We start from the raw sequence: 19,432 nt of genomic DNA, 5'->3' as shown, positions 1-19,432 counted from the left end.
CCCCAGCACATGGCTAATATAACATTAGAATTTGAATTTGGAACTTCCAATTCAGTGCATTCCATCACCAGGCCATGATTGGCATTTCTGCATCTATTCTGTTAAATGTCATGCACTCTGTCTGTGACCATTACTAGGTTGTAAGCTCCTTCATAGGTAGGACTCATGTTTTATTAACCTTACTTACTTCTTTTATCCTAGACACTAGTTAAGTTGATCTGTACAAACAGAAATTCAATAACTGCTAAATTATTTTTTAAACCATGGTTTTACTCTTTTCTTTATTCCTAGATCTTTGTAAATCTCCTTAAATAAGTTGTTTTTTTTTTTTTTAAACAGAAGAGAATGATATAATTATTTATTTTATATCTCTGTTTCTACAACTCTTTCAATATTATAGAAGTGGTGCTAGGAATAGAGAAGCATCCCAAGCCTTAGACTCATAAGAAAATTACGAGTATAGTTTCCACTTACTGAGCACTTCTTATTTACCAGGCACTGCTAAGCAGCTTCTCTACCTTAACTTTGCATGGTAGCTAAAAGCACCAACTCAAAAACCAGAATGACTGGGTTCTGACTCGACCTCCACTGTTTATTTACTAGCTGTGCTTCCTTAGGCAAATTATCTGCTCGCCTTGTGTCTCTAGCACACAGTAGGTACTATATATTTTGGCTTTTATCAGTTTATTCATGTTTCTAAAATTACCCATTAAAACCGATATCCCCCCTTCAAAAAATTAATTTCTAAAATCAAGGAGAATATGGCGTTTTTGAAATTCCTTTCTAAGTAATATACTTCCACATTTCAAATTATTCATAAGAAATTTAAGTTAGAGTGAGTTTTTCCTGTGTCTGGTCTGATACCACAAAGGATTTTCAGTACAATAGTCGTCATTAAATACACAAATGAATATAGCATTGCACTAAATGCAAAATAACCCAGTAACTGAAACAGAGTCAAAACCCCTGGAAACCTCATTGTTAGGCAAACGCCAAGCTGAGGAGGCCTAACTGGCAGATTGAGACAGAATCCACTCAGCTGATGTTTGAGCCACACAAAGGAGTAGGTCTTCATTTTGCAGGGGTGCTCGCTAAAGGTGAATATTTAAGCAAGAAAGGATCAGGAGCAATTGTGAGCCTCTTTTTCAGCCATGCCAGGAAAGCTTCTTAGAAAAGAAAGTTTTAAGCAGTTATTTCCATGTGAAAAAGGAATAACAAGAGAGGCAGAAAATTTCAAATAGACATTACACAATTCTTAATAATGGGAATTACCTATGTATTCTGACAGTACAGATCACCCCTGGGCCAGCATTAGACAGTATTAAAACTCCCTAATGCATTCTTTTTGGCTCTGTAATAGGCAATTTAGGGAAATCCAGAGCCCATTATCAATGTTAGCACCCTTAATATAGGAATACTCTGTTGGCCGTTTAGACTGAATTGACAGGTCGATTCAAAAGGGGGAAAATATGAAAACAACATTTTCCTCTGATTTCACCAAGCATGTGATACAGGTAACCAAGTCCACAGGTTGTTTTTCTCAATTCCAGAGCAAACGCTTGAAGTAAGTAGCTCATAGCAGGTGAATAAATTGACAAAATGAAACCTCAGTACCTCTCCTGTCCAATTCGGCACGGGTACACCTTTCATCTGGAGTCACAGAAAGGAACACGCTGAGTCCCTCTGGAAACTTATGTCACACTGAGGACACTGAGGTCTGTCTGAGCTTCTGGGAAGGGTTCAGCGGGCACCGATGGAACTATTAGAGATTCCTGGGGAGGTGGGAGAAGCAGGGAGGAGTAAACGGCTCCTGGGTAAGGTAATATTTACTGCCTCTCTGCAACCTGAATGTCCTCATCTGCCAAAGAGAGTCACCAGCTGATGACTGACAATCCTCTGTGACCTAGAATATTCTATCTTCACTTTCTCCTTAGATCAATTGTTCTCAAGTTGTAGTGCTGAGGTAAGTCTGCAGTAGGGCCAAGGAATCATTTTTCTTAATAAGCCCCTCAGGTGATTCAGTTGAGGTTGGTCTTCAGCCTATACTTTAAAAACTCTGCCCTGGTTATTATGTGGTCTGCCTGATCAGTGGATCCTTGATAGAAGGCTAAATGTAACAGGATGAGGAAAGCTTAAAAAAAGGAGAAAGAAGACTTTCTGGAACAATCGGAGCCAAAGAGAAGCGTCCCAGTGGCTGGTTGATTTGCCCGGATGAGTGATACTCCTGGATGCCAGGTGATGTGGGGAGGCTGCAGTGGGGGTGCCCAGAAGGTGACACTGCAATTGCAAGAGGCAGTTTTTGCTCTCGTGTAAGCTCTGTGGTGAATGTCCTCTTTTGCGCATCCAAGTCTTAGCTGTTGTGTTATCCATACAGGCATCAACAGAAGTAAAAATCTCCTCATATTCTGCAAGCAAAACTCTGCTCCCTTGTCTCCCCCAGGAACTTCCAAAAGGCTGAAATTCCTGAGAAGGGGTTCCTGGGACCAATAACATCTTCCACATGGATTTCTTAAGAGAAATATTAAGTAGAAATTAGATCTTGTTCATAATGTGCAAATTTTGCCATTAAACATTTGTAGTTTCACAGGGAATTTTCCTTTCGGTTACACTGCAGTGGGACTGTTTTTCTCGTGTGTTAAGCAACAACATTTGCCTCATCTCACTTTCCTGGCTCGGTCTCACTGACAGATATTTAGCAAAAGCAAACGGCTTCAGCACATTTTCTTTCAGTAATTAGGGACCTGTTAAGTTTGTCAATTTAGAGAACTTTTTGGATTCCTGTGTAAAATCTCATGACACATTCGTTTAAACTGAAAGCAGATGCTTGCTTTGAAAAAGTATTGACATTCTGGGAGAATTTAGGAAATGCAATAACAGAAATAAATGGATTTGGCAATTCCCTTGGCAGCAGTAAAGTTTCCTATTAACCACAGTGTGAACTTGGCGTGCTGGGCAGTCTCTTAACTACCATTCCTTTGTTGGGGTGTTGTGTTGATGTTGGATTCAGAAATGATGTCTCTCACAAAGGGAAAAGATTGTGATTTTGAGGGGAGGAAAGGAGTGCTGATAGACCTTTACCAGCTCCTCTGAAAAAGTGAATTGTGAAAGTCGCATTGTGAATGTCTGACTATGGCTCTCTTTTCAGAATACATGCTCTTCTGTGGCTCTACTGTCTTTCCTAGTAGAAGGAAAAGAAGAAAACTGGACCCTACCCCGCGTAGCCTCTTTTATGTTCTAGTTTACTGGGTGATGGAATAGAAATCTAGTTTACAGGCACTTGCCCTAGTTTTTCTGCTCAATTCTTTATGGAAGTCACATAGGAGGACTGTCTGGAGGACAGGTTCATATACGTGGTGGTGAACAATGAAGTTTTTTTCAATTCAAAACCATACTCACGGACTTCCTAGGTGGCGCAGTGGTTAAGAATCCGCCTGCCAATGCAGGGCACACGGGTTCAAGCCCTGCTTTGGGAAGATCCCACATGCTTTGGAACAACTAAGCCCGTGTACCACAACTATTGAGACTGTGCTCTAGAGCCCGTGAGCCACAACTATTGAGCCCATGTGCCACAACTATTGAAGCCCACATGCCTATAGCCCGTGCTCCGCAACAAGAGAAACCACTACAATGAGGAGCGTGTGCACCACACTGAAGAGAAGCCCCCGCTCGCAGCAGCTAGAGAAAGCCCGTGTGCAGCAAAGAAGACCCAACGCAGCCAATAAATAAATAAATTTATATATGAAAAAAACAAAAGAAAACAAAACCATGCTCACTATAGTTAGAATTATGAGAGTAGATCCCCTGCAAACCCCCCCCCTCTCCCAGTGGGTTTGCGGAACAAAGGTCACTGCAGCCACAAAGGGAGGCAGTTGGGTACCCGCCCTGCCCTGTGCGGTGTGGGTGGTCTTTGATTTCTCTCCCCAGCTGAAAGCTGAGGAGGGGAATGATGGACAGTTCTGACGCTGTCTAGTCACAGAGCTGCGGACATGCAGACATGGGTCACACAAAGACCTCACACAGGGGCCCGCACGGAGGAGACCCTGAGGAAAGGCTCTTCCTGGGTCCCCTCCTCCCTTGCTCCTTTGGGTCTCGAGGTCTGTATCGGCTTAGCGAGGTCCCTGCCCTGAATCCCGGCAGCAGAACGCCTGCCCCCACCCCCACCCCGCATGGCCTTGCCCCTGCACGTGTGGAGCCAGTTTTGCACCACGTGTGCTTGGAGGGGGGTTGGAGGGGGAGGGAAGACGAGTCCCAAACCAGCATCTCTTTCAAAGCACATGAAATATTTATGCTCCGTGATTTGAAGGGAAGCGGAGAAGCAATGTTCCAGGGTGGAACCTGGAAGGGAAGGCAGCTGAGACTAGCCTGGTTTGGCCAGGATGCATTTACCCTGTAGATAAAGGGTCATTTTGATGATGCAGAGGAATGCACGTCCCTGGTTTTGGCTCAGGCAGGCTGCTGTCTAAACCCCGGCTCTGCCCTCACCAGCAGCATGACTTGGGTTAGATGCTCCACCTCCTTGAGGCTCGGTGGCCGAATCTGTGAAAGGTGCACGTTACTCTCTAGCTCTCCAGGCCCCGGTACCTGCGCGCATGCGCAGCGCACTTAGCAGAGAGTCGGGCATGCGGGATGATGCAGGAATTGTTGGCTCCATGCCTACCTGCAGCCTCACTGATTTCTCAGCAAAGGCAGGATGCTGACCCAAGGTAGGATGGCCTCTGAAGAGAAAAGGGACTTCCAAATTCCCTTCTGATCTTCCATGTACATTTCAGTAAAGAGATCAGAAACTTGGAATCATGGCTAAAACCATAGATTCTTGCAGCTAAAGAGCTTTACAGAATCACCTGGTCCCATCTCTTATTGTGAAGAGAAGGAAGCTGAGTCTCAGCGAGGTTGAATATTGCCTGAAGCTGTTCTACAGCAGGAATAAAAAATGTATTACCTACTTCTGATTTATTATTAACTTTATACTAAGAATATGAGCTTCAAATTGAAGTGAGAAATTATATCCCTGGGCTAGTAATAATTAATAATAACTGAGGCTTATTTCATCTTTATTGGGGGCTAGGTCCTACATTAAGTACTTACACACATTCTCCTGTTTAGTACTCATGGAGGACCTGGTTACTAGTATTATTTTTGCTTTATAAGTGAGTGATTGGAGGCATTGCAAGATCAAATCGTTTTGCCAAGGTCACACACTACTATGTGGCAGAGCTGAGATCCAAACTCACTAAGCTCTACAGCTCCTAGTCCTGAGGGCAATGGTCAACGAGGCCACGTGATGTAACTGAATGGCTGGCTCTAGAGGTCCCACTTCACAGCTCATGTCATGTGACCCCCCTCACTATCTCCGGGTCTGTAATGGGGCAGAGGTGCCGGGCCTCTGCAAGCCCTCAGTGGGCAGGTTCATGAGACGTGAGGAAGCCCTTTGTAATCTGTCATTCAAGTGTCAGTTCTGGTTCTTTTCCCTTGGAGGAGGAGAGGTGGCAGAAAAGTTGAGGGCAGACAGCCCTGCAACGCTGCCCAGTAGACAGGGGGCACCACAGGAAAGCACCACGGTGGGCTCTGCATGAGGAAGGAGGCTGGCGGAACTAGTAGGATGCCAGCAAGAGGGAGGGAGCTTTAAAGGCCTCCTTCACCCTGCCAAGGTGCTTCCTGGGACAGACCCCCAGAGGCCACCGGCAAGCGTGGGCCCGAGGGGACACAGACAGCACGCATGGTCCTCTTTCTGTCCTTTGCATTTCTCCTCCTGGTCTACACAGAGCATCTGTAGATCTGAAAGTTTTTTGAGTCTCTAACAACTTATATTCCGAATTGAGCCTCTGTGTCTGGGCAAAGTTGATCTCCTCCTGGATTTGTGATAAAAAGTTGATGTGCCTGGTCCCCTAAAGTAAGACACTATAAGTGAGAAGAAATTTTCAGTGAATACCTGCACTTCTAGTAGTCTTTGAATTGAACTCTACCTTCTTTAAACTATGAGTCAAGAGTTGTTCCAAGTCATTCCCCAGCACAGGAGCTTAAGGGCACCAGATTGCAAATCAGGCCGGGAAAGATTATGCGAGTTAAAGTGTTGGGAAACTGATTTTCAGGACAGAAAAGACCACTGAAAACTGCTATGCTTGGCAAAGCAGTCTGGCCTGTTTAATTATCCTGTCAGAAATATTTATGCAAGGAAAGAAAATGATGGCCTTAAAATGCCTTCAAGAGCATATACACAAAACAGGGGTCCTTTAAAGCTTGCTCTTCCTGACAGTACCTCCTGTGCAGAACTGTCTTCTGGCCTCAGGAGTGTTTACTGCAGCCATCACAGCAAAAGAAAGGATTGAGAAAAGGGACCCTTCCTTCTTCCTTGCAAACTACACCATGAATTTAAAACAAATCACTCATGCTGAAGTCATTTGTAATCATGGCATGACTGAGAAGAGTTTTAGTGGGGGAGAGTTACTTACAAAAATATTTTAACAATTAGCAATCTGTTTATATACAAATAACTCCCAAATCTTGAGAAAGTACGTAAACATTCCTATCATTTCCCAGATAACTCAGTTTTGTACAGACATGGAATATAAGATGATAAAATTCAAATGAAACAACATTTTGGGTGAACTAGGAGAGCTGTTACTTTAAAACCTTTGTAATATTCTCTCAAATGTAGTTTGCATGTTTCTATTTCTCAAATAGTGACCGGGGTCAGTTTGGCTGGTGTCTGTGTTCATACAGTGTGAGGGAGCAGCAGAAAATAAGGAAGAAAGTGGCAGGATTATAGGAAATCCTGAATGTTCATACATTTGGACCATCTGTGTGTATGATGGAGAATCAATGAAATTTAGAGGAAGAATGGAAGAGCTGTGGATGGTGGAAATGAAAAAGAAACATGATGTGTTAGAATACAAGAAATGAAATAAAGAGCTTTACAAACAGTGGGAGGGGATCTCCTTGGTGGTGCAGTGGTTAAGAATCGCCTGCCAATTCAGGAGACACGGGTTTGAGCCCTGGTCCGGGAAGATCCCACATGCCACAGAGCAACTGAGCCCACACGTCACAACCACCGAAGCCTGTGCGCCTAGAGCCCGTGCTCCGCAAGAGAAGCCACCGCAATGAGAAGCCCGCGCACCACAATGAAGTGTAGCCCCCGCTCACCACAACTAGAGAAAGCCCATGGAGCAATGAGGACCCAATGCAGCCAATAAAACAAACAAACAGACAAACAAATAATGGGAGGTCAACAGGATCATATTCTTCACTTCAGAGAAATCAAGGGGAGTGAGAACCCAGAGAATCTTTGAATTTCACAGCTGATGTTAAGAGGACAGCTCTACCGGAGGCTGAATGAACAGGTGGGGGTAAGGAGACACACCAAGTGCTAACCATTCTTCTTACCAATTTGATCAGAGAAAGCAAGGAGTGAAGAGAACCACTTGAAGGAGTAGCTGATGGAGACATTCCCCAAGGGGATGTGGAGCATGTAGAAGTTTGTGGAACAGGAAGAATCTGAAGACCTAAGAGAATGCCCATGATAACGGACAGGGAATGGCAGAGAAAGAGAATCAAGAACACGTGGATTTTACACTAATGACTAATGGCTAAAATAAAAGAGACTGATGACACCAGATGTCAGTAAGGATGCGAAGCAAGTGGACCTCTCACCCACGCTGGTGGAGTGAAAAGCAGCACGAGGACTTTGGAGAATTGTTGATTTGGCAGGTTCTTAAAACCTTAAAGATACATCTACCCAGAATTCTACTCCTAGATAGTTATCCAAGAGAAATAAACATACAGAAACTGGGACATGAATAATCACAGCATGAATATTCATGATAATTCAAACCTATCCACAAACCAAGTATCTACCCACAGGAAATGGATAAACAAATTACAGCATATTTATACAATGAAATACTACTCGTCAATTAAAAAAAACATGTAACAATATGGATAAGACTCAAAAAAATCATGCTATGTGAAAATATCCAGATGCCAGAAATATATGAAATGTTCACCTTTAAATGAAGCTCTATGACAAGCTAAAACTAGTTTGTGGTGAAAAAATTTGAACAATGATTGCCTCAGGGAGGGAGAAATTTATTGGAAAGAGGCATGAGGGGTTTTCCAGGGTGACAGAAATGTCCTATATATTATTTTGGGGGTATTTACAAGAGTATATAAAATTGTCAAAACTCACTGTACCAAACACTAAAGACTGTGCATTTGGGGTATTAGTTATGCTTCAATTTTAAGAAAAACATAAACACAGGTGTGAGCAGTAGGCTTATTAGCGAGGCAAGACAATTCTTTCTCCCCAGAAGAGCAAAAGAAGAGGGCATCTATAAATGTGGGAAATGAGGTAGGAAGAAGGGAAGCTGCAAAAATTCACCTTAAATGACTTGAATATTCTTAGTAAAAGTAAAGGATTATGTCATCTTCCGGGTGTGTGTACAAGCACTGAGGAGGGGAACAAAGGGTACATATATTAGGAAAACAGAAAATATTTGGGAGGTATTGTAAGACCATAAGAGACGAGTTTGTAACTGCTCTAACCCCGATCCTATTTTTTCCCCCACAATGCTGTAAGAGTCCCATACTCAGATGTATGTTTTTACCTCCAACACTTGAGAGACTGGATGAAGGTCTAGGACACACATACAGAGACACTGCATCTTGAAGTGGGGGTGGTGCAGTGAAAGATAATGTTAGATTACATATAAAAATAAAATTAGTCATTACAGTGGTTTTCAGTCTCTCAAAGCTTGACACTACCTAACAAATCTTGTACTTGAGTATTTATTTAATTGGGGGAGGGAGTGATTAGCGAAAAATGCTTAAAATGGTTCCTGGGTGGGAAGGGGAGTGATAATGAGAAAAAGCTGAGGTCTTGGTCTGCCTACAACATGCAGGCAATGGGCGGTACCTTGAGTTGGAGGCACAGTTGAGCAAGTAAATGATGGTCAAGGCCTGAGTCTAAGCCGATGTCGCATACATTAATGAAATAGATCAGATAAATGCGAGACGGGATTATACATTACAAACATAAAAATCAGAGAGAACAGAGATTCTAACAGTGGTAAAGAGTAGGGCCACTGGGAATGAAGGAGTAAGAGGGGATTAACACTTGTCCCAAAAGGAAGGCATGTCAATGTCAAGCTCTTAAAAGAAGAGACGTGAGCACAGACAGAGCTCAGAGGTGACAGGTTGTTATCCCACGACCCCCTCCAAGGGTCAGAAGGAGTGACAGAGTGGCGAAGGGAAGGGTGGGAAGAGGTGATAAGTTAAGGGCAAAGAGGAACACTCTGGAATTCAGGCACTAGAGAATGAGAAGGGGTGCACAGTCCAAAAGCCATGGCATGGCCATGGCAGTGAATGGAAAAGGGAGAGCCGCAGTGGCAGGTGCTGGAGGGAAGGCAGCAGAGGAACTGGGGGATGCATATAACTGAATTCACTGAACCGAATTCACTGAAGGAGGCAGCACAGCTTGGAGAGCAAGGCAAACTCATCGCCCTGGTGCCTGAGTCCCGGCAGACGATGGGAGAACGTACAAGACTGTGACACGGCCCCGATGAGGATGGCGATGGTGTTAACAAGCTGTTGGCCTGGGCATCACAAGAGCTGGAGAAGGAGACCTGCAGAGAGACGGGTGAGCTGCATAAAGACAGGGGAGAGAAAGTGCACTGGGGTTAAGACTACAGGTAAGTAAGGTTGGCGGTAACGCGGATGTTAATAGGTCATGTGGGGGAGGGGGGGAGCTAGGGAGGAGGATTTCACTCCAAGAGGTGGATGCAGAAGTTGTCCAGCCAAAGGTGACATCCTAATGTGGTGAGAAGGACCTCAAATAGTTTTTCTTTATCCAGTGGGCCGGCATTTTGGATTCTCTGGAGTTTCAGGTAAAAGGTAGAGAAGGGGAGAACTCCTATCTTGAGTGTATAACCTTCCTTTTTATGAAATAAAATGTAGCGTGGCTAGTGCCAAGGTTATGAGGAAATTTACCCCAAATATTTAAATTTATTTCAAAGTTAACGGTTTTACCCTTCTTTCTGCATCCTTTTATTCTTTAGAAATTCAATTCTCTAAAGGATCAGACTAAAGAAAATAAAACGTATACTGTTATCAAGTTCACCTTCTAAATAGGTCAACTTTGGACACTGTATTTCATTTTGTTCTGACTTTTGATTATAAGATTTACTGTAACACTCACATAACACCCATATCCTGTTATGTGAATGGAAGGTAATTTTGGCAATGGGAGGGACAATGTGATTCTTTAATATTAAAATATTCTGTTTCAGTTACAAACACCAGATACTATTTTACCCAAGCAGTCACAGAAGCATTTTCCCATGCCCTGAATTAAAGTATTCTATTATGTTCTCTTGAGCCATCAGGGACTTCTGCTCTTTTCATCCATAAAAACTTTATGCTAATTCTGCCTGTCTTCTTTTACATTTTAGTTTCCAAGCAAAGCCAACAATAATTAATATAAATTAAGAATGCTGGCATGGAAAGCTGTTCCTTATCAATCTGTCACACTGTAAATGTGCTGCACAGAATCATAACAGATTAGCTTCAAAGTCCAGGGAAATGGTCATGAAAGAGGTCAAATATATTTGGATAAGAGTCAGTGACATGCACTGCTGTGAACAGGTCTAAAGCTGTCTGTCATATAACTCCAAGAATTCAAATGGAATTTGTCCTCAGTGCTCTAAGGTTTCTGGGAGGCTCTGACAGAATCACAGCTTATTTAGAGCTTCTGGCCTGGACAAAGACTCATTTCTCTCAAAGTCAAGGTCATTAATAAAGGTCTGTGATGTCCAATATAGCAGCTGCTAACCACATGTGGCTAGTGAACACCTGAAATATGACTAGTCTCAGGGATGCTGTATGTGCAAGACATACACTGTATGTCAAAGATTAATTATAAAAAAGAATGTATACTATCCCATTAATATTTTTACATGTTCAATTTAAAATTAATTTTTATACTAATTACATGTTAAAATGATAATGTTTTGGATATGCTAGGGTTAAATAAAATTTATTATTATTATTTGTTTCACCTTTTTTTATGTTTTAAAATCTGGCTACCTGAGAAATTTAAATTATACGTTCTGGCTCTCATTCTGTTTCTGTTGAGCAGGGCTGTCCTGGGCTGTATCCCAGTTTTGAGATGAGCTACAAGGAGGCAGTAGAGTGTGGTGATTAAGGGCAAGCGTACTTGGTCAGAAAGTTTGAGGTTCAATTCCCACAGATTCTATTTCCTCGCTAAGGGATCTTGGCACCTAAATTATCTTCTCCAAATTTTAGTTTGCTCCTTTATAAAATAGGAAAAGCGATAATGCCTTCCACTAAGGGATGATCAAATCTAAACTGCTTATATCTAAGGAGATAATCTGGGTTCTTAGAATGACATGAAGTTCTAGGTTACAAAAAAGAACCCAATTTTAAAAAGTTAGCTGCCTAATGAGAAATGGATGGGGTATAAATCTTAAAGAGTAAAATGGATCAAATAAAGACATATTTAAAATATTCTTATCCTCTTTATGCCTTTGACCCATTGCTACTCAGAAGCAAAAATATATTAAGGCAAGCAGAAGTAAACTCCAAGTCTAAACGTGGATTAGTCCTGCTGTTTTCTGGGTCACTTCTCTCTGCTACTAAAGCACATAATGGAAACAAACTTTACTGTTTCCTGATAAAAAACAGGAAGGTCCTTCCTCCCAAAAGGCAATCACGTGCCATTTAATAACTAAATATTAAGTAATGTTTGGATTGGAGAGCTATTTGGGCAGCATGGGTAATGGAAAGAGAGTGGGACAGGGCAGGAGATCAATCCTGGGTCAGTCACAGCCTGGGCCAAGGTCACGTGAAATCTCCCAACCTTGGTCTCTTCATCTGTAAAATGGAGATGAGGATGAATGCCTCTCACAATAGTTTTAAAGATTAAATAATGGATATAAAACCCACTTGTCTGTAAACAGGAAAATATTACATAAATATTAGCTACTATCATGATTTTATTCTACTGGATTCTAAGCCTCATCTATACAGAGAGCCACTTTGCTCTCTGCTTAATGGGAAAGAGCAGAAGGTAAACAAGGGTGACTTTGCACCCGGCCCTTAACCTCTCAGGACCGTGGTTCCTATTCTTCCCTATCTATTTTAAAGAGTCATCAGGAGGGCTTTATTATTATTTCTGTTTAAAAGCACTCAGAGTCTTATACAAATGTGAAGCATTGTTGGTTTGGATAATCACTGAGTTGATTTTACTGAAAAAGAGAGAAAAGCCTTATGCTGAGTATCTAGGAGTCCCTCCTACTGTGAAAAGTAGCCATTGGTATGCTCCAAAAAATATTGCCTTGTACTCTTAGCTCACATACACTAACTCAAGGTAATAGTCAGAGGCAATAATAGGTGAACTGAAAAAAGGACAGCTGCAGCATGCATCTCTCCTTCAGGTCTGGGCAAGATGAAATTTAAAAGCATCTCTGCCATCATTTTCAAGTAAAGGCGCATCCAGCACCGCGTGCTAACCGCAACTGCAGGGTATCATTCCCAACAAGAACTATCATTTCATACCCAGGCCATCAAAGCTGGCTTCAAAAAAAATACTCATCTGCACTATTTTTAAAATCAGTACTGTATAATGCTGGGATCCCAAAAGACATGAACAGGATTTGTCCACCCATCAAGTTATTTGGGCTCTAAGGTGGATGACTTTTAAAAATGAGTCCTTAGAACTTCACATTAACAAATAAGAGCTCATAAAGATCGCGGAGCAACACAGACGCACCCTACTGACCTGTAAATAGTTATCTACAATAACTAGAACGCATTTCCCCACATCTTTTGATCTGCTATTATTTTTGAAGAGAACTTACTAGTACTAAAAGGCTTTTCTGTCACAGTGTGTGCTTCTTCATTTTTAGTTGTTTTTCATCACCCTCAATTTGTATAAAATTTTAACAAGCTATCTAATTTTTTTTTGGCTACATGGCCTGTGGGATCTTAGTTCCCCAAGACCAGGGATCGAAACTGTAACCCCCTGCAGTGGAAGTGTGGAATCCCAACCACTGGTCCATCAGGGAATTCCCTAAACTATCTAATTTAAAAAATTAAGTTCATTTAGTTTTTGCTAATTTGTACTTTTATTTTTTCATTTTAACTGTACTTTCCTTGCATTTACTTATTTTTTGTGTAGTATTTACTTGATTTTGAATTCCAGTATACGGATAAAGCCATTCTTAAACAAAACTTCAGACCTGGGATGGCACCCATCACCTTATGTGATCCTGGACTGTTCTGTGATTACTTTACCCAACGCTTCTGTTCAAATGGGGTTAAATAAAAACATGCATTAACACATGTGCACGCTAAGAAAAAGGACCCATATCGCCACACATGCATAAAATTCAAGGAGTAAAGAGGAAGGTGAAGAAGATGCATCCCCTGAGGTACTGAGGTAATTAAGCCAATCCTGTTGGGGAGAGGATAAAAGAGCAAAGCAAACCATCAGCCCTAAAGGTACCAGATGTGCTCTCAGAAGGTTAGAGGCATGGAAACCAATTCAGTGAGTGCGTGGACGGCCACAATCGAACGAGCACAGATAAATGCCTCACTGCGTTCTGATTCTAACCATGTTCACCCTTCTATTCCCATGTCTGATGTTTCCATCAGTTTCTTTAAGTGTAGAAGTTAAATTCCAGGGCCGCCACCATTTCCACCATGATTATCGCCACAGCTACCACTGCCATCACCGACATGCCTAGACTTTATGTTAATAGAAATACAAGATGCAGAAGTACCCCTTTGTCTTCAGGGAGACTAACTGCACTATCGGTCTCTTCCAGGGCAGGGGGTGAAAAGCAAACACCAGTGATTATGACTGGGAGGTCTTCCCAGAGCAAGAGTCACCGCTGCTAACCGCAAGCAAGCCTCACTTCGTTTCTTACCTACAGCACAAACTGGGCAGGAGCTGTGGTTAGGCCTTCTGGCTACCCTTATAGAGCGCGCTGCTTTTCCTAGACCAGCACGTTCCCCAAGGTATATTCATGAAACTCTTGGGAAATGCCTACCAAAAATGATTGACTTTGGGAAATGCTGTATTCCATATTCCCTTCTTGAATATTCACAGGGCATTTAGCATATTGAAGATTCTTGCAATAAAGGAACTAATTAATCTTTGCTTAATTCAGCATTTCCTAAGTTTATCTGACCATGTAACCATTCCCTCTTTCCAGTCCTCTATAACCTTCGAACATCTCCCAGAACTAATACCTCCAGAGAGACACTCTTTTTGACTGAAAAAGGATAGAATTAATTCAGATGAATACTGCATCCTCCCAAAGCTTGAAAACCCTAACTATTCTGCGCTAGGAAGAGAAGACAACACCACAACCAAATAAGTGTTGAAAAGAGAAGGATTTCTTGAAATTACAAGGTCTTCTGATCAAAGGTACATGTTCTACTTACTTAAGGAGATTCCCGAGATTGAAAAGAGCCCGGTTGTGCTGTGGATTTAGCTGAAGAGCCCTCTGATAGTACATCTTGGCCTCTGCTGTGTCTCTGGTTAGTGTTCCAAGGTTGTTCAGGGCACTTGCATGGCGTGGATACAACCTGAAAAATTAGAAATATTAAGCCCCGACTGTTCAGAAACGTCTAAGTTTTTCACAATTTGCTTGTGATCACCCCCACCCCCCAGGTATGCCACAACCAAAATGAAACAATGAATTCTTCCTTTATTTTAATGGTATGTCTATGTCAAATCTGAATGGTCAACTATTTGTGCAGCTGCAGGCACATAACCATGGCAGGAAAGCACATATGTGACACATGGTAGTATAAGTAAATTACCCACAAAGAATGCACAAATAAACAGTATGCAAATCTACCAGGGTTAAATAAATTTAGCTTGGAGGCTACAGTTACATTCGACTTTCTTCAGTAGAAAATCCTCACTGCCTCAGGTGCTGAGTTTCTGGCCTAGCTGGACGGCGGACCAGCTGCCTGTATAATGCCCACTATTTACACAAGATGTTGGGAGTTCCTTGGATGAGGGATCTTCATGAATATATCTGAACTGGAGTATCAGCAAAACCGCCATTATTGAGAAGGTGATACAAACAGCCCCTCAAAAACTAAATTTTCTCCTTTGGATGGCTGTCCCTCCTGACTCTCTTTTTCCATTTTATCTCATCTCCCCACTACTGTAACTTGGCACCACCTGCTCTGATAGAGTCTGGGAGTGACAATCCTGACAAACACTTAAAAATTTAAAAATGCACAAGGAAGTGAAAATAGCAACCCTAATGTGCAAAAGCAAATATAAAGGAGGATGGCATATACATCGGCAAACCAAATTTATGCTGATTAAAGAAGGAAGAGAATCCATTTACTTCCTTAACTGGAAACTATAAGGAAGGCAAATCAGCGCTGCTGCATAATACATCGCTGAGTTGTTTCTGCAGTGCTCAGAGCGGACATAGTTAGTCATAGAGGGGGTGCGCTCCGTCTCTGTCACCCAGAGGATTTTGAATAAGCCTGTGGAGCTGGCTTCTAATGTGGGAAAGTCAAGATAATGCCCGAGTAATAAAAACAGGATCTGTACTTGTCAAGTCTCTTGACAATCAAATGCCACACTTGGCCCCTCCCGGCCTGTTCCGTACCTTCTAAGATCAACTTAATTTGGGGACAGAAGGGGTTCCTATTAAAAGGCCAAGGAATACAAGCTGCAAAGCTTTTTTTTTTAAATCTCTGCCTAACCCAGAGTTTCCTAAGTTTATTGGACCATGTAATCCTCCCTTCCCCACTGCCTTATGGCTCATCTGTGAGCATCCCTCAGTATTCCAGGAAGACACCCTGTGCAATGCTCCTCTTGACTGACGAGGGACAGAGTCAATTCAGGTGAATGTTACGTCCTCTCAAGGCTTGAAAGCCCTGATTATTCACAATAGTTTTGGAGGCTGCTGGGAGAGATACACTATGAGAGGAAGTTGGGAAACACACACACACACACACACACACAGTTGTTTGCTTCTCTCTGGTCACCTTTAATTAGCAAAGACAACCTGAGGGTACCTGGTACCACTCCCCTAACACGAACCCTCACAGTTCCTGGGGTACACAAGTCCCTGATGCTCTCTCACAGATGCCTCTATAGGACATCAGAGCTAAGAGAAGACACCCTCGTACCACTCATTCCATGCCCAGAACAGCCTCCTGGGAAGCTGTGTCTAAGAATGACTTTGGGAATTGGTTACAGAGAGCATATCACAGCCAGGACTTAAATTCTTTCAATTAAAAAAAAAAAATTTGGATGTTGAGCAAAGCTCTGACTTCCAAAAGATTTAAGGGGGTGTCCAGTGAACATGGTGAGAACAGTTCTTATTTTTTTCTCTGATGACAAACAGCAAGAGAAAGCATCCTGGGGACCTCTGCCTTCCCAGAGGAGGTAATTTCTTAAAAGTTGGTCTTTTCCTTATTTCTTTAGGCACTGGAGCCCTCAAAATAAATGTCTGAGGTGGGGACTTCCCTGGTAGTGCAGTGCTTAAGAATCTGCCTGTAGATGTAGAGAACGGACTTGAGAACACAGGGTGAGGGGGTGAGGGTGAAAGGGAAGCTGGGACGAAGTGAGAGAGTAGCACTGACATATAGATACACTACCAAACATAAAATAGCTAGTGGGAAGCTGCTGCATAACATAGGGAGCTCAACTCGATGATGGGTGATGACTTAGAGGGCCGGGATAGGGAGGGTAGGAGGTAGTCGCGGGAGGGAGGGGATATAGGGATATATGTATAAATACAGCTGATTCACTTTGGTGTACCTCAAAAACTGGTACAACACTGTAAAGCAATTATATTCCAATAAAGAGTTAAAAAAAAAAGAATCTGCCTGCAAATACAGGCAACATGGGTTCAATCCCTGGTCTAGGAAGATCCCACATGCTGCAGAGCAACTAAGTCTGTGCACCACAACTACTGAGCCTGCGCTCTACAGCCCGTGAGCCACAACCACTGAGCCCATGAGCCACAACTACTGAAGCCTGTGCACCTAGAGCCCATGCTCCGCAACAAGAGAGGCCACGGCAATGAGAAGCCCGCACACCGCAACAAAGAGTAGCCCCTGCTCTCCGCAACTAGAGAAAGCCCGTGTGCAGCAACGAAGATCCAATGCAGTCAATAAATAAATAAATAAATAAATTTATTTAAAAAATAAAAAAATAAATGTCTGAGGTGAAAGCACTAAATATAGGAAAGGAAGGACAGTCTAATTCAATGAGAGCTTCTACGATGGGCTCCATCACGACACTGCCCTCTCCTGCTGGTTCTCCAGCCCACCTTTTTGGACTTGATCACCACCCCACCTTTTTGGACTTATCACCACCCCACTGCCACTTAAAGGAATGGCATGCGTTGATATAATAATTTCAAAGTTCACTGAGTACAAAAATGTTTCTCTCTCTCTCTCTTTTTTTTTAAACCAGAAACAGAACATAAGTCCGCACTGAACTCTCAAAAACAGAAACGAGCAGTGAGAAGGGAAGTAAAGAGAAACAAATGTAACTAGTACCAGGGAAACAGAGGTCTTCAGAAAGCCTTGTGCTCCCAGAGGCTCAGGACACGGCTTGGTGTTCCCGCCCAGGCTGTGAAGAAGCTCTGGGTGAACACAGTCCCAACCTGTCCAGGAAGGGGGCTGCTGGCACCTACAGCCCCCTTACTGCATCGATCACCACTCACTGCCCTCCACCTGGAAAACCTGTGATATTGTTTATTTCTGGTAACAGTAAGGATCTGCTAGCAATATCCTCTCTCTCTGATTAGGTTCACCTAATGATGAGCAAGCATTGCATTATTTATGAAACAAAGCTGACTTTCATAAAAAGGATTCTTTAAGCAGGTCAAGAAAAAAATATCACTTTTAATTTTGTTTTTTATATAGATGTAGACATTTTCTTAAAAGATATACTCTTCTCTTGTTTACTTAAGACCTAGGCAAGGACAAAACTTATTTTGTGTGTTTACTTTTTAATAAAATTGTTTAAATGAGCTTGGGTCTAATTCAATCCTGAGGTCTCCAGGAGCGGAATTTTCTATTAGAAAGATGAATAATTTAAGAGATGTCTATGTTGTTACATCAATTGTCAGGATGAATTGTGTCTCGACTTTGATATCTATAGGTGTGTTTTACAAAAGTTCTGGCAGTGATTATTTTCTTCCCTAAAGAGCTCGACAAAAGCATCACTGGACTGGAGGAGAGTGGTGTTTTTTTAAGACCAGTGTGAACAGTCACTGGATTTTCTTTCTCAGTCTCACTCAACATTTATATTGTATATGGGGGCTCTCTTGCTATTTCCTTATTATTATTTTTCTTTTAATTTTACTGAGTTAAATTTTTAAAATTTATTATAGAGAAAATGTGTTATATTGTCAGACAGTTCTGGGGCATAAGAAAGTTTACTCTTTCTCTTTAAAAAAGAAATCTAAGTATAGACATACAGTTCTATGAGCTGAAGAGAATATTTTTCAAGTATTGTAGGATTTATATTCTTGATAAACATACATCCATTTGAGCATTTAAGGGCTTCTTACTTTTTATCTGGTGGCCTTTCCTTAAGTGCTTTCCCATACACTATCTCATTTAACCTTTTAATTCTTCAAGTAGAATTACTGTACCATTTTACAGCTGAATAAAGGGAGGATGGGAGAAATTAAAGAAAAAATAAATTACTTTTTTTTTAAAAAGAAATATTTCAGAAGCAGTTGTGTTCTTAAGTGTTAAAAGTCGGATGGTTCCTGTGAATCTATTTACTTTTCCCAAACAATCCATGGAGTCATTCAACCTTCAGCAAATAAATATACTGCTATCAATTAGAGCTTACATTTAGAATAATTTCCCCTTCTATCCTTTGGCCAATCCATTCAGCTATGATCCTATAGGAACTACTACTCAGCAACAGAAGTGAAATAAAGTCAATACTCAGGAAACGTGGCTGAGCTTCTTGGCTGGGAAAACTTGTCTCCCGCCACACAAAATACTCATGGGATCTCTGAAAGGCATAGTATAATGCAAAGCTATTTGAAACCAACAACATTAAGTAAGTGTATAAGGCACAGATACATACTCTCCGATCTACTGTTCTTAAGCTTCAATCTCAACTAAAGATCCACAGAGATAAGATGTATATGACTAAAGTTTAATTTTATATTTTATTCAGTCATTTACTTTAAATTTTGTACAATCTGTTCAAAAGTTAAGAATGCTGTTACTTTTTCATTGTTTGACTACCTTCTAAGGCATTTCATTGTTTAAGCAAGACTGTATCACGTGCTCCAGATTGTAATTTCCTTTTGGAATATACACACCCTGATTTATTTGCCTGATTTTCATTCCACACATTAATTTATTTGAGGTTAAGTATGCGAAGGTCAGATATTTATTTTCC

General features: G+C 41.7%; 1 protein-coding gene across 6 annotated transcripts in view; it reads right to left on the bottom strand.

Annotated features, from left to right (window-relative positions):
* The window catches only part of TMTC1 (transmembrane O-mannosyltransferase targeting cadherins 1), a 264,322-nt gene that overhangs the window by 46,004 nt on the left and 198,886 nt on the right, over window positions 1–19,432 (bottom strand). For all 6 annotated transcript variants that reach the window (XM_057702301.1, XM_057702302.1, XM_057702307.1 and 3 more), the window contains one exon: window positions 14,461–14,604. In XM_057702301.1, coding sequence (XP_057558284.1) covers window positions 14,461–14,604 — 144 coding nt within the window. The remainder of the gene's footprint in view (window positions 1–14,460; window positions 14,605–19,432) is intronic.

Source organism: Hippopotamus amphibius, chromosome 12 (assembly GCF_030028045.1).
Source record: "Hippopotamus amphibius kiboko isolate mHipAmp2 chromosome 12, mHipAmp2.hap2, whole genome shotgun sequence".
Lineage (NCBI taxonomy): Eukaryota > Metazoa > Chordata > Mammalia > Artiodactyla > Hippopotamidae > Hippopotamus > Hippopotamus amphibius.
Note: the sequence above shows the minus strand (reverse complement) of the source record. Positions and strands in the feature narration are given on the sequence as shown.